Source organism: Penicillium riverlandense (genome assembly GCF_028828495.1).
Source record: "Penicillium riverlandense strain IBT 135883 chromosome Unknown utg000001l_segment0_segment0, whole genome shotgun sequence".
In the NCBI taxonomy this organism is placed as follows: Eukaryota; Fungi; Ascomycota; class Eurotiomycetes; order Eurotiales; family Aspergillaceae; genus Penicillium; species Penicillium riverlandense.
In genome coordinates this window covers 3,335,388-3,349,350 of record NW_026643194.1, presented here as the reverse complement: position 1 = coordinate 3,349,350, position 13,963 = coordinate 3,335,388, and the positions used below count along the sequence as shown (strand labels likewise).

At 54.8% G+C, this 13,963-nt stretch overlaps 8 protein-coding genes across 8 annotated transcripts; 5 read left to right on the top strand and 3 right to left on the bottom strand.

The window, feature by feature from the left end:
• Positions 1 to 774, top strand: N7474_001362 (MmgE/PrpD family protein; the record flags this gene model as incomplete). The annotated part of the gene is made up of 1 exon (XM_057192777.1): positions 1 to 774. One exon carries the CDS (start codon positions 1 to 3, stop codon positions 772 to 774), a length of 774 nt encoding a protein of 257 aa, XP_057057730.1.
• A 402-nt stretch (positions 775 to 1,176) lies between these two features.
• Positions 1,177 to 2,721, top strand: N7474_001361 (uncharacterized protein; the record flags this gene model as incomplete). Its single annotated transcript, XM_057192776.1, has 1 exon — positions 1,177 to 2,721. One exon carries the CDS (start codon positions 1,177 to 1,179, stop codon positions 2,719 to 2,721), a length of 1,545 nt encoding a protein of 514 aa, XP_057057729.1.
• Positions 2,722 to 3,153: 432 nt separating this feature from the next.
• N7474_001360 (SNARE-binding exocyst subunit SEC6) lies at positions 3,154 to 5,433 on the bottom strand (the record flags this gene model as incomplete). Its single annotated transcript, XM_057192775.1, has 1 exon — positions 3,154 to 5,433. One exon carries the CDS (start codon positions 5,431 to 5,433, stop codon positions 3,154 to 3,156), a length of 2,280 nt encoding a protein of 759 aa, XP_057057728.1.
• Positions 5,434 to 5,876: 443 nt separating this feature from the next.
• Positions 5,877 to 6,158, top strand: N7474_001359 (mitochondrial 54S ribosomal protein uL30m; the record flags this gene model as incomplete). Its single annotated transcript, XM_057192774.1, has 1 exon — positions 5,877 to 6,158. One exon carries the CDS (start codon positions 5,877 to 5,879, stop codon positions 6,156 to 6,158), a length of 282 nt encoding a protein of 93 aa, XP_057057727.1.
• Positions 6,159 to 6,667: 509 nt separating this feature from the next.
• N7474_001358 (sphinganine-1-phosphate aldolase DPL1) lies at positions 6,668 to 8,574 on the bottom strand (the record flags this gene model as incomplete). The annotated part of the gene is made up of 4 exons (XM_057192773.1): positions 6,668 to 7,679; positions 7,733 to 7,866; positions 7,929 to 8,406; positions 8,483 to 8,574. The coding sequence occupies 4 exons, from the start codon at positions 8,572 to 8,574 to the stop codon at positions 6,668 to 6,670; spliced, it is 1,716 nt and encodes a 571-aa protein (XP_057057726.1).
• A 398-nt stretch (positions 8,575 to 8,972) lies between these two features.
• On the bottom strand, positions 8,973 to 10,621 carry hcsA (homocitrate synthase; the record flags this gene model as incomplete). Its single annotated transcript, XM_057192772.1, has 5 exons — positions 8,973 to 9,939; positions 10,000 to 10,067; positions 10,120 to 10,200; positions 10,267 to 10,496; positions 10,552 to 10,621. The coding sequence occupies 5 exons, from the start codon at positions 10,619 to 10,621 to the stop codon at positions 8,973 to 8,975; spliced, it is 1,416 nt and encodes a 471-aa protein (XP_057057725.1).
• A 1,022-nt stretch (positions 10,622 to 11,643) lies between these two features.
• On the top strand, positions 11,644 to 12,541 carry N7474_001356 (uncharacterized protein; the record flags this gene model as incomplete). Its single annotated transcript, XM_057192771.1, has 3 exons — positions 11,644 to 11,955; positions 12,018 to 12,418; positions 12,475 to 12,541. 3 exons carry the CDS (start codon positions 11,644 to 11,646, stop codon positions 12,539 to 12,541), a joined length of 780 nt encoding a protein of 259 aa, XP_057057724.1.
• Positions 12,542 to 12,892: 351 nt separating this feature from the next.
• N7474_001355 (aminoacyl-tRNA hydrolase PTH2) lies at positions 12,893 to 13,587 on the top strand (the record flags this gene model as incomplete). The annotated part of the gene is made up of 2 exons (XM_057192770.1): positions 12,893 to 13,208; positions 13,283 to 13,587. 2 exons carry the CDS (start codon positions 12,893 to 12,895, stop codon positions 13,585 to 13,587), a joined length of 621 nt encoding a protein of 206 aa, XP_057057723.1.
• Positions 13,588 to 13,963: the final 376 nt, after the last annotated feature.

The following is a 13,963-nucleotide window of genomic DNA, read 5'->3' as shown; positions in this document are numbered from 1 at the left end:
ATGACTGGCACGGCGGGCACTGTTGGCGTTGCAGCCGCAGTCGCCCGGCTGCTGCAACTAGACAACGAAAAGATGTTGTCCGCAATTGGCTCAGCAGGGACCCAAGCTGCAGGTCTTTGGCAGTTTTTGATGGATGCAGCCCACTCCAAACAAGTACACACGGGCAAAGCTTGCTCCGACGGTATCTTCGCAGCATACACTGCGCGCGACGGCCTTCTAGGGCCCCGAGATATCCTCGAGGGCCCGCGAGCCATGGGAGCCGCACTCGTCCCAGGGAAGACAAGCCCGGAGGCAATTGATCAGAACCTGGGAGAGGATTTTGCTGTCTTGCGGTCCAGTTTCAAGTGGCACGCCTCGTGCCGCCATACACATCCCAGTGTTGACGCGCTGTTGAATCTGATGGAGAAGAATAATGTCACCTTTGATGATATTGAGTCCGTCGTTTCTCGCACATACCAGGCTGCGATCAACGTCCTGGGTATGGGTGGTCCCGGGGAGACTGTGCACCAGAGCAAATTCTCCATGGGTTTCGTGCTGGCCGTTGCAGCGAAGAAGGGCCATGCGTTGATCACAGACTTTACCGAGGCAGACTTGCACGATGCGTCTCTGCGCGAGTTCCAGAAACGCGTCACGATGGAACTGGATGCGGATATTGATGCTTCGTTCCCGCTGAAATGGCGGGGGTTGGTTATCGTCACCACGAAGTCGGGCCAGACGTTCACGGAGTCTGTTGAGTTTGCTAAGGGGGATCCGGAATTCTCTCTTACAAGGTAACTACCACTGTCTTCCTCCAAGAGATCTGGTTTGATGAATTGACCCTTCTTCTCTAAGGACTGAACTCGAGACAAAGGCTCGATCTTTGGCTACCTATGGCGGATATACCAATACCAGCAGAATCGACCAGTTAATTGGACGGGCCTGGAATTTAGAGAACGAACAGATCTTGACGGGCTTCGTGTTTTAGTGTATATAGCAAATCATCCATAGTGAAGTATAGAATGTCGGGCTCAACCGTATCGTCTGCCGTAGGCTCGTGCGTCATTGCCACCATAATCAGATCGACTTTGACTTCACCACAACATCAATAAATCCATGAGGCTCCCCTGGCTTCCAGCGCCACGAACTGCTGCGCCACTCCAGTTCCTATCTCCTCCTTGCAGGCAAGCCCGAGGAATCATGACAGGATCCAAACCGGACCCTCGGAATAATAAAAGCAACAAGAGCAGAGGCGCCCCGAAGCGGCCGCCTCTAACCCATTTCCTATGCTTGCCCCTGGTAAACACAACATCGCTGCCCCAGCTAGAGAGCTCCCTAGCTGCATTCAAAGCGGCCCATCCACCAGTCCAGGTCTCGGCTCTTCCCATAGCTCAAGGTGGTGACACAGACGGCAATGGCTCAGCATCATCCATCCCTGACGGAGCATTGCGCCCGGTCGGCACGCTGCATCTGACTCTCGGAGTGATGAGTTTGCCAAGTAAGGAGCAATTTGATGAAGCTGTGGCCTTTTTTCAGGGTCTTGATTTGGCTAGCTTGATGCGCGAAGCGGAGCGTGTTGCCCGGGGTCAGAAGCAAAAAAGCCATGAAGAACAGTTATTGGCCGCGACTACAACAGACACAGAAAATGATTCTCCGAATTCAGAACCAGAGACCTCTTCTCCTCTGTCTCCGCTCAATGTTTCGTTGGAGTCGCTGCATGCGCTTCCGCGCGCAAAGGCCGCTACTGTCCTGCACGCTTCGCCCGTGGATCCGACAAGACGCTTATATCCGTTCTGTGTGATGTTGCGTGATAAGTTTATTGAGGCTGGGTTTTTGGTCGCTGAGCAGGCCAACCCACAGCCGAACCAGAACAAGCAGCAACAACAAGTACAAGGAGAGCAACCCGAATCCTCTGCCAATGCCCCCGACAACGAATCCCTCCTGGAAGAACTTCCCATCGACCTAGCAGAAGACCCAGGCACTCAGCAAAAACCACTAGGAACACATCAAAACCACCCCACTCCACCGCTGGACCCCTACACCACAGCTCTAAGACGCAAACCCAAACCGCGTCCGCTCCTTCTGCACGCCACGCTCGTGAACACGATCTACGTGCGCGGCGGCCACGGGAGAGATGTCGGGCGTGAACCAGAAGCAAAACGACAGAAATTTAAGCAACATGGGGGTAGAGCAAATCGAGACAGATCTTGGAATAAGAGTAATAAGAGGCTTGCTATCGATGCTCGTGACTTGATCGCGCGGTATTCGGATTACTATGCCGATGCGGAGCGGACGATTGCGCGTGTGTATCATCCTGGTGCTTCTTCGCCTACGAGTATACCTGCGTCTAGATCTTCGTCTCCTCAATATGATGAGGAAAGAAGAAAGGTTGAAGGGGTATCGGAGAGCACAGCTGAGCCTGCTGCTGGGTACACTCCTCCTACTCCTACTACTGCAGCTTCAACTGCAACTAAAACCTCATCACCAAAATACCCCTTCGTCTGGGCACACAATATCCCGCTAAACTCGGTCTGCATCTGCGAAATGGGCGCGAAAACCCTCGTGGCAGACAAAGCAGAGAATACGACATCCTTGAATGCGCGTCTGGGTGCCAAGTACACCGTTGTCGCGGAGCGGAGTCTGGACTTCTCTCGTGGATCTACGTCAGCGCCGGTGGCTTCATCGGCGGAGAAGACGGGGAGTGAGACCGATGATAGCGCAGAAGGGGGTGTACAGTTGCATTGAAGGTCTATGTTCTGGGTTATGTATGAACTACAGCAACCAAATGTATTATAGGAGAGGATTTGTAAATTAATTTCATTCGAGGCACGACAACGTACAACATCGCCATCCCAAGCCTGCTCGAGATGGATGTGAGCTGATCTATTATATCCTTTCTTAGTCGGCAACTCTTGTTGATGGCCACTTGCCTTGGTTCGAGCCCGACACTTCCGAACCCCATCGGAGAGGGAGCAGTTGATCGTAGGCTAGAAACCTCCGGGTATATCCGCCTTGTTCCTGGCACAGGATCCGAGGAATACTCCCAATCCGGTGCAGAGTAGTTGCTCCGGGTAAGTGAGGAAGTGGTCAACCGAATGCGCCGACGACAATCCGTGCTTCGTTCTTCCCATTTCAATTCGAAGCCGAGATTCCCATTCGTGACAATGGCATGCATCATCACCTCACGCGGCTCATAATAGTCTCCATCCCCCGCTCGACCGACAGCTCCGCAGCCTTGGCCTTAACAGAGCTTACCATACTGCGCTCAAAGTCATCGCGAGTCCGCAGCACAGCTTCCACCCACGACAGCTGCAGATCCCAGTACTCGACCTTGAAAGACTCGTAGACCGTGACGATAGGCTGGCCCTTCTCGGCCTCAAGCAGGCGCACCAACCAGTCGACAAGACGCCAATTCTGCTTGATGGTCGCGGCGAAGGAGTCCGGGTATTTCTGGAAAAAGGCAAACACGGTGAGCACGTCGTCCTTGAATTTGTCCGTGTAGGGATCGGCTTGGCGGCGGAATTTCACGCCGCGGTTGCGCACGGCTGATAGATATCGGACTAGCAGCTCGTCGGATAGCTCCTCCACCAAGATGTCAACCAGGGATGGGTGCAGCACGGGCGTGTAGTCGGCCATGTAGTCCTCGAACGTAGAGGTGATGCGTTTCATTGCGTACTCGCCGTACCACTTTGGTGTGAAGAAATCCGGTATCACGGTCACCAGGTCCACGGAGAAGACAATGGCCACAAACTGCGCCAGGCAGTGCGTGCTGAGGTCCACGTATCCGTCGCGTAACGCGTCCAGCTCTGATATCGCCCGCGTGGCCATGTACTTTGGTGCCACGAGCGGCTCGAGGTCGCGCTTGAATCGGGTCAGGTAGCCCATCTGGCCAGAGTCTTCGTCGTCGTCAATGCAGGCGATTTGGTCGTTGGCCACTCCGATCAGCCAGTCCTGTAGCAGCTGTATGCCCTCGGGGTGATCACCACCAGAGGCCTTGTGCTTGGCGCACTCCTCGTCGATAAGCGTTTGCCACGCACTCTGTCTCGTCTTCAAGGCACGGAACATGGCATCGATAACACCTTCGACAACGTCGGATCGGTCGGAGGCCCCAGACGCTACAACCTGTTCGTGCAGCATGCGCCACATATCTGGCAGTGTCTTGGTGCGGAAATATCCGTCGGCGTTGGTATCCAGGGCATCTGGAGCCCGCTCCACCAGGCTCTTCTTGTCGGTCTCGAAGATGCGTTCCATCCATTCCTCCACGGCATTGATGATAACGCTCTGCCACTGGCGCACCAGCTCCGGCTCGCGGTCGTCCAGCAGATTCGGCTGGAGATCGGCGGCGACCCACCCGAGTTTCTTCATCTTCTTGTAGTACTTGTCGCTCCAGTGGATGATAGCCAGCAGGTTGTCGGCAGGGATTTCGGGGTCATCGATCATGCTGACGAGGAAATCGTGCATCATGCGATGGTAAATGTCCGTATAGGTCTTGTAGATCTTCCATTTCTTGGGAACCAGGTTCTGCATGCCTTGTTGGACAGTGTAAAGATCATTGAAGAACCAGCGGAAGCTCTTCTCCAGGCCGTCGGGATTATCGTAGAACTTGTCCTTAGTCTGTTCGAACTGATTTTGCGCGTACAGCTCAATGGCTTGAATGAACTTCTCCTTGTAGCCTCGAACAGTCTTCGGGCCGATATTCATCGACTTGAAGCGACTGGCCAAGTCCTTGTGGTCTTTCTGGGCCTCCTGCAAGGCCCGCACGGTGTCATCATTCTTCTCCTCGTTCATAACCACCACGGCGAGCCGCACCACCATGCTCTTATTGTCAGACTGCACCAACGGAATGAGGTTCATACACGCCGTGCCGATATGATCATCGAAAAAGTCAATCACCGAGTCCAGTCCCTGGAAGTATTCCGTCAGGGTAACTTCGCTACTGGCATCCTGAGCTTTGCGAATCTGATCCATAGCTTCATCCCGGAAATCCCGCAATCGCGAGATCTGCATATGAGCCCGCAGCAGATTCGGCTGATTCTCCAGATCCTCATCATCCTCTTTGAGCAAATTCTCCACCTCCTCGATATCGGCCCCAAAATTCTCCAGCCCCTTCTTCATCATGAGCGTCGCTTCAAAGTGCCGCTGAATCCGAGCTAGCTGGTCGATCTGCGAGAAGTCCTCCACGCTAGTCTGCGACTCGGCGCACAGCTTATCGATGCTCTGGAGCTCATCTCTGGTTTTGGATACGGACCGCTGGCCCTCGGTGAGTTGTGAAATGCTGCGCTGTACTGCCTCGAGCTGGTCACGGAGCCCTTCTCGGAGCCGGGAGTCGACCGCGGCTTTCTTGCGCCCGTATTCGGCCTTCAGAGTGTTGATTTTGTCCAGGTCCTCTGGGTGCCGAAGGATGTCTTCCAGCCGCGGCATGGTCACCGTGCCATCTGTATTGCTGGGTTGCGCCATGGTTGGGTTTGTCGAGGTGCTATCGAGGGGTCAAACAATGGCGTAGGCATCCAAGTGCCGAGTCATGTCATGCACGGCGCAGTACTTCAACCGGGGCCTTTGTATAAGAAGAGTCAAGGATCACAGCAATCACAGCACATAATCAAAGACAAGTCCGGAGCTCAAGCTGTTGTTGATCGGGGGTCGGTCTCGATGTGTCGCGCTGGCTGGATTCCGCGGCAGAAAGGCACGTGACTGTCCACCGCCCTCGTTGATTTTGAGACTCGGATTCACATTGCATCAACCTTTCAATATCTACACCACCTCAATCCACCTCTCTCATCTGTTCGTCCCTCCTCAATCAATCACTACCGGCCGGTCCAATTGTGTCCAATCCACAACCACACCCACAACCACACCCACACCCACACTCATCGCAATCCCAACTCAAAGCCAAACCCAAAATGAGCTACTTCCGAATAACCCTCCAACGCTCCGCAATCGGCCTCCCACGGCGCTCAACAGACGTCCTGAAAGCGCTCGGCCTGAAGAAGCGCTCGTGCACCGTCTTCCACCCAGTCTCGCCCTCCGTCGCGGGCCAGATCATGAGAGTCAAGGAGCTGGTGTCGGTTGAGGAAGTGCAACAACGCCTGACGAAACAGGAGGTGCATCTTGAGCGCAAGCCCGATCCGGGATATTATGTTGAGACGAAGTATCAAGATATGGACAAGGCTAGGGAGGTGTAACTGGGATTATTGGGTTGATGGGTGGATTGTGAGTGACGTGGAAATGAGAGATAAATGGGAAGGAAGGAAGGAAGCGTTCTGTACGTTATGGATGGGATGGAAAGACGATTGATTATATACCCCGGAGAGAGTGTGTGGACTTGTTGGAAGCACTAGAGGGTGGTTTTGTTCGACACTTTGCATGAAGCGCGTTTTGCTCTTTTTTTCGTTTCGGTGTTCATGTATCTTACCTCCGGCCATGTCTGCCACGAGTGGCTTTGCTCTTCTATTTCCACATACTGTACTACTATTACTTACTGAGAGACAATGAGCCAAAAATATGTGCAATCTGAGTGACGCCATGAATAACGATAGGTACACGAAACGAAACCCCTCCCTAGAGGGGAAAGCCAAACGTATAAACACACCGCGAGAGAAATGCGATTTCACTGTTGTCCCGGGGATCAGGTAGTCAGGAGGCAGGCCAACAATCTCCGACGATATACAGAATGATAATGAGAGACAGACCACTAAGCCTTGTACAGCGTGTCGAGGAAGCCTTCAGCCAAACGACTGACGATGCTCTTGTCCGGGATACTGCCGGCAACGCCATACAGCGCGGAGGTGTCGCCACGCTCCAAAATGTAGGCCTTGCCTTGTCTCTTGCGCTCCTCGGCCTTCTCCAGCTCATTTTCCACAACCGCGATCACGTCGAGGATCAGCTGGTCGACTGCAGATGCAGTGGGGATGGTGAAAGCACAGTGCATAGCGGGCGGGGACTGGAGCGCGTTGAGGTGCCAGCCCTTGGCGGACAGGTCGTCGGCGATGTCGTAGATGTCAATGGCGCCGTTCTTGCTGGCGAATGCCACGACGCTGACGGTGGGATCACCGATGACCTCGAGATGGGGTGCAATCTGCGGGTGCTCCCGGATAGCAGACTCGAACTTGCGCGCGGCATTGATGATCTCCGTGCAGCTGTTGATGTAGCCGGCCTCGCCGACGCTCATCAGACTGGCCCAGCAGCCGGCGATCAAGGCGCCGGGGCGTGAGCCGGCAATAGACGGAGATGCGTAAACGCCGCCGGACCAGTCGGGGTAGATGAAGTACTGGTGGCTGCGATATGTCTTGTTGCGGTAGAGCAAGACAGAGTTACCCTTGGGCGCGAAGCCGTACTTGTGCGTGTCAACGCTGATGCTGGTGACACCGGGCTGGCGGAAGTCAAAGCCACCCTCTTCCTCGTACGGCGACGGGAAACCGGCCTTCTTGAGATGGGCAATGACGAACGATCCGAGACAGCAGTCCACATGAAGAGGGATCTTGTACTTGGTCGCGAGCCGGGAAAGAGCGGGGATGTCATCGACAATACCGTGGGGGAAGTTAGGTGCCGAACCAACCAGAAGCACAGTGTTGGGGTTGATCAACCGGCGAACAGCGTTGACGTCGACCTTGTAGTCGGGTGCTGGGCAAGGCACTCGGTGGAGCTTCATCTTGAAATAATTGCAGGCCTTAATGAACGCCGCGTGTGCCGTATCAGGGATGATCCTGAAGAGTCTGTCAATCACCCGCAAATGCATAACAACAATCAAATAACTCACATCTCTGGCTCTGTCACTCCTCGCTCCATGAATGCCTTTTGCCGCGCCGCCAGACAAGCCATAATGATGGATTCTGTACCACCACTGGTACTCACACCAGCGCCATCCGCGGGGGCATTGAACAATGACAGAACCTATAGATGGACAAGTCAGACTATGACAAAAGGGAAAAGAGCGAAAGGGAAACATTGCATACCATGGCAACAACCTCCGCCTCCATCTTCCTCACACCAGGGAAAACATCCGGATGAATCGGATTCGCAACACCGAATTGCCCAAAGGCCTCGGTTTGCAGTTTCAAGAGATCCTGACCACCATGGTACACTGCGCCACTGACACGGCCATCCTCCCAGCGGGTATGTTCCAAGCCAGCGAGCTTGTCGAGCTCGGCGCGGACCTGTTCCGGTGACCAGCCCTCCTTCGGCAGAGTGACGTAGCGGTTCACGTCCGGTCCGCTAGAAACGAGCTTCGCCTCGAGCTTATCGATCGCCGTGGTCACCTGCTTATCGACCTGGCCTCGCACGCCGGGGGAGCGCAGGAAGAGGGAGTAGCAGAACAGACGGACGGAGATGAAGACGTTCCGGAGACTGCCGACCACGCCGTAACCGCGCAGCGAATAGAAGACCTTGCGTGTATACCGAAAAATGAAGAGGATAAATACGATATTGCGGATGCTGGACGTGGTAAAAGGTTGGTTAGCAGTGATCGCCCGCGACGGGTCCCCCACGTCTGGAGCTCGTCGCCACTTACAGATCGAGGTTCAGGGCTGACAGATGCGTGCCGGACGCTCTGCCAACCCCCTGCAGCTTGTTCCGCAGGGCGACCGGGAGCGGAGAACTCATAGTTATCCTTCAAGGTAGGGGGAGGATGGGCTTAGGGGAAAAGGATGAAGTGGGTTGGGAGGAAGGAAGAGAGTACCTAGGGAAGTGACTAGTTCCTGGTTGACGGGAGCGGCTAGAGCTTGGCGACCTCGGTTGCCACATGTTTCAACGAGGCAAGTGGGAGGCCGATCTATACACCCGCAACGATAATTATAGAACAGTTGATGATATGGTAATGCGAATAAATCCACCATCGCAGGGGTCTGCATTTATATACACATGGTAGAGAATGCTCTCTCTAAACACCAGTTGTCTCTTTGGGGTTCCCAGACAAACAAAGACTTTTTTGGCAACCCAAACATAATCCCAGAAGAAACAAGAAAATTAAAAAACATCAAATCATTCACAATGTAGACGGCTTAAGCAGCCACCCCGTTGGCCTGGGCTTCGAGTGCCAGCTCCTTCTCCTTGGCGGCAAACTGGGCCTGCTCATCCACCGTCAGTTCCATGAGGGGCTTGTTCTCGCCCGACTTGAGGTTCCGGTAGTAGGCGCGAATAACGCTGTCAGCGTCATCGACGGCAATGGGGCGAATGTCGGCCAGGGCCTTGATCTTAGCCGTGCACTCCTTGTACTGGTTGTCGGTCATCTCGAGCTTGAGCTGCTGCGCCCGCGACTTGATCGCATTCCAGCCAGTCAGACGCGATGCGAAGTGCACGTAGCGAGTCATGCCAAAGTCGGCCGGGTTGATGATCTCGTAGGTGCTGGGGTTGTTGAGGATGGCCTTGGCGTGGATACCGGCCTTGTGGGTGAAGGCGCAGAAGCCCGTGATGGGGTTGTTGAAGGGGATGTTGACCTCCACGGCCTCGGCGACCAGGTCCTCAATGTCCTTGATCTTCTCCAGGCGGTACTTGCTCTTGACATACTCGGGGTCGGCGACGATCATACGGGCCATCAGACCGCCCAGAGGGGTGATACCGTTACGCTCGCCGATACCCAGGACAGAGGTGTCGATGTGAGTAGCACCAGCCTCCAGAGCACAGTAAGCGTTGGCAATAGCGCAGCCGGTGTCGTTGTGGAAGTGGGTCTCGATATCACAGCCCACAACACCCCGAAGCACACGGACAAGCTCGTAAACCTGGCGGGGAGAAGCGCAGCCAACGGTATCGGCAATACCGACACGGTTCACGCCAACCCGGTCGACGGCAGAGTAGATGGACAGCAGGTCAACGAGATCGGACCGGAACGAGTCCTCGCTGGAGAACCGGATCTCGATGCCCTTGGACTTGACGTACTCGATGACTTCAATGGCAGCGTTCTTGATGTAGGTCATATCCTTGCCGTGAGAGTGTTCACGGAGATAAGACGAGGTACCGATAACGACATCGCTGCACGCAGTAGTCAGAATCAATGGACCGGAAACTTTCGGGATGTCTGCAAGGACTCACACTCCATCAACACCAGTCTCGACCGCAACGCGGGCATCATCCATGTGGCACCGGATGTGAGTGAGAATCTACATTCGCAGTTAGAATTTTTGTCTTTCTTTCAGGGAAGACAAAACGCACCTTGGCCTTCAGGCCGAGCTTGCAGATGGCCTCGCAGTCCAGCCGGGACTGCTCGGAAGCGCAGGGGCTGGTGAGCTCAATCTATAGCCACAGACACTCCATATCAGTCCACTACTCTTGCACCGATCAATGTCTATGATCACTCACGTAGTCGGCACCAAATTCATCCAGAGCCTTGGCGATCTCAATCTTCTTCTCGGTATCAAAAAAGGCGTTGGCAAACTGCTCGCCCTCGCGCAGAGTGCTCTCAATAATCTGGAAGCGGGAAACATTGCTGAGGAAGTCGGTGACGCCGACGTTGTGGCCGTAGGGGTTGCGGGTTGTTGTTGGGTGCGGGTTCTGACGGGTCTCAATGCCAGTGAAGCCGGGGTGGTCGCCTGGATTGGGTGTCAGTTGGGAGAGTCGACGGCCAGAGATGGCACTACAGCATACCATTTCCATTAGAATTGCCGTTCACGCCGTTGGCTGGCGCATTAGGCTCGGGGTCGCAGCCGGGGCACATTGTGGGTGGATGGTGGGGGGATGATTGAGGGGCAGAATGATGCTGGGGCAAGTGAAGATGCAGGAATTGGACAGTGCAGGACTCGAGAGACTGAAGATGGAGCAGAAAGACCGTCCGGGGAGAGCAGATTGGAGTTTCTTTAAAGGAAAGAAAAGTGATGTGGAGGGGAAGAAAGAGTCATCGGGCGGTGTGCACTACTAGGAATCATCGGCGTTCGTCTCGGCGGCAAAAAATGTGAAATTTTTCCCTTGGCCGGATCAGCCAGTAGACAGCCGGCTGACTCAGGACGGGGGGTTGGGTCGATCTACAGAGGCATTGCCGGATTCTCGAGACGCCCTATGCAGGCCTACGACTGTAATGTGCTGATCCTGGATGGGCAGCGCGAGAATGCCCGGTGGTGCGTGTGCCCGACATCGGACTTGGCGGATGACATCGTGCGGCATCGTTCACAAGAACCAACCCGAAGAGAATTGGGTATAGACTGGATATCCTTCGAGCCATCGAACACCAATGGCTGTAGTTCAGACGGACTGCTTTAAAATATGCTTGGCTTTAGGCACCTACGGTGGAGTGCCGGAGTACAAGGCACGGGTCTTGGGTGCAGATATATATCTCTAGCACCACGTCTACATAGATGATGGGAAAAATAAATCCTGACAAGCCATCAGTCCAGTCGTAGATGATCCAATACTGAATCATGACTGAGAAAGAAATCACTAGAAGCTCCTCCTAGCACGAGAATCCGTCGTCGTTAAAAATCTCCCAGAATCCAACCACATTGGGTAAGCACCCGATCTGGTTGGCCCGGCGCTCAGGCCAGCTGTCGTAAACAATTCTTCCTCCCTCACTGCTCATCCATCCATCCTTGTGTCAATTCTTCTGGTGTCTAGTATCGCTCTTTTGTATTCTGATCACAGGTCCGTTCCTCCCCTTTCGCTTCCAACCCTACTCTTGCGACCCTCCCTTCTCCACCACCCCCTATCTGCGACTGACCCCAGACTAACTCCACCGTAGCCCGCAAGATGCGCTTCACCTCCATCGTCGCCCTCCTTCCGGCCCTGGCCCTGGCCCAGGAGCAGGTCCCTCTTGCCGACCGCGTGCAGGGATGGTTCAACAAGGCCAAGTCCTTCGTGCCGTCGGCTCCCCAGGCTGCCAATGCCCCTATCGAGAAGATGGCCGAGAAGGTCAGCGAGAGTCACGTCACGACGGTCGATATGAGCAACTGGCAGGACCTCCTCGCCCCCGGGCTTACGGAGGAGGATTGGATGGTCTACATCACGGGTGGGAACAAGAGCTGCTTCGGTCGCTGCGAACTGGCCGACAAGGCCTTCCAGGTGAGTCGTGCTGACAGGCCGGAGATGAACGGCTCGATCACTAACCATTCTCCTTCCATCAGGAATCCACTCTCCTGTTCGCTGCGGACCCCACCTCGCCGCATCTCGGTTTCGTGGACTGCGAGTCGAACTCCATCCTGTGCTCCATCTGGTCCGCCGGCGCTCCCTCCATCTTCTACTTTCATGTTCCCAAGGCTCCCCAGGCCGGCGAGGCCCGGCCGTCCACTCCTCTCCACATCTTCTACCTCAACACGACGACCGTCACCCCCAATGAGATCTACCAGATCCACGGAAAGCAGTTGTATAATGAGATCGCCCCCTATGAGGGTGCCCTGCACCCCATCGATGGCTGGCTCGCCCAGTACAAGCTGAACATTCCCCTGGGCTACCTCATCTGGGCTCTCGGTGCCATCCCTAGCTGGATGTTCATGATCGGTATCTCCTTCTTCAGCCGTACCTTCATGTGAGTTTTCGTCCTGTCTTATTTTTTGTTGTCGCCCGTTCTAATATCAACCACAGGAGCCGCCGCATGGGCAATGTTGGCGCCCCGCAGCAACGGCCTACCCCGGCTGGGAGCGCGAACTAGATTGCGTTTGTATGGTTGTACATATAGGACGGTTCTGTGTACGGGTTGGGTTGGTTGGTCGGTGGGATGTACTACAGTGTCAGCGAAAAGGGATCTACTGCTGTCTTTGATAGTTCTAATTTAATCCACTTTTTCCTAATTGCGTCTCTCCATACATGTATCACCATCAATTTTAACAACTCTAGTACCCGATTTCACGGCCCTTCCAGTTCCGGTTTAGGTGCCGCGATCATCCCGCGGTGATACTTCCTGTACCCTGTCCAAGGCGGTGGACCCGACTCACTCCCCCAGATAAACTTTCCTCTCATCCCTCCCAACCCCAACTTGGTCCTTCCAGCAAGCTTGTACAACATGGCAGCACCGGTCTCACTAGACCGCCTCCCTCCCACCACCACCGCCTACGTGATCGCCACGGCCATCATCGCCGGCGTGACGGGGTACTTCATCGGCCAAGGCGCGTCGCTGAACTTTCTCAAAGAAAAAGAGGGCTGGCCGAATAGCTACAACGTGCGCGTCCACCGGGACTCTTCCGATGAAGAATACGAGGACGACGACGCTAGCGATGAAGAGGACGAAGGCAATGGCGAGGAACTGGCCAATTTCAAGGAGAACGCCGAGGAGGTCAAGCTCGTGCTGGTTGTCCGGATGGATCTGGGCATGACCAAGGGTATGGATTTTCTCCGTCTCCTTCCCAGGCACATTATTGTGTTACTTATTGCTCACTATTTTATTTGCGGGTAGGTAAAATCGCCGCTCAGTGCTCCCACGCCACCCTCGCCTGCTACAAATACTTCCTCGCACACTCGCCAGACTCGCCGATTCTGCGCCGCTGGGAGCAAGGCGGACAGGCCAAGATCGCATTGCAGGTCAAGTCGGAGGAGGAATTGCTGGTCATGCAGGCGCAGGCTATGAGTCTGGGTCTTTGCGCGCGCGTTATCCAGGATGCTGGGCGGACGCAGATTGCGAGTGGCAGTCGGACGGTGTTGGGTGTTTTGGGACCGAAGAGTGTGGTCGACCAGGTGACGGGGCACTTGAAGTTGCTGTAGATATGCATAGCCATAGCATAGACCATAATGATCATGACGTCCATATCACAAGTTCTACAACAGGCAAGCCCGACTACACTATGTAAATAGGAAATATAAGAATGTAGGCTAGTCATGGTTTTTCTCTAGCCTCACAAGCCAACGGCCAGTCGGCGAAGAGAAGAGGAATATGACGCCGTCTACGCGCAGGGCTCAGGACGAGCTCACCCCCCGAAAGGGGGAGCTCAAGACCCGAGTTCACATCCTGGCGCAAACATTTAATCTGAGATCTGTCGACCGGACCGTATAAAATGCCACACAGATGGGGATTGATGGCTCCATTAGTCGTCGAACTGTCCAGCGCTGCGACCGATACACGGTGGCTCCGAAGAGCTCG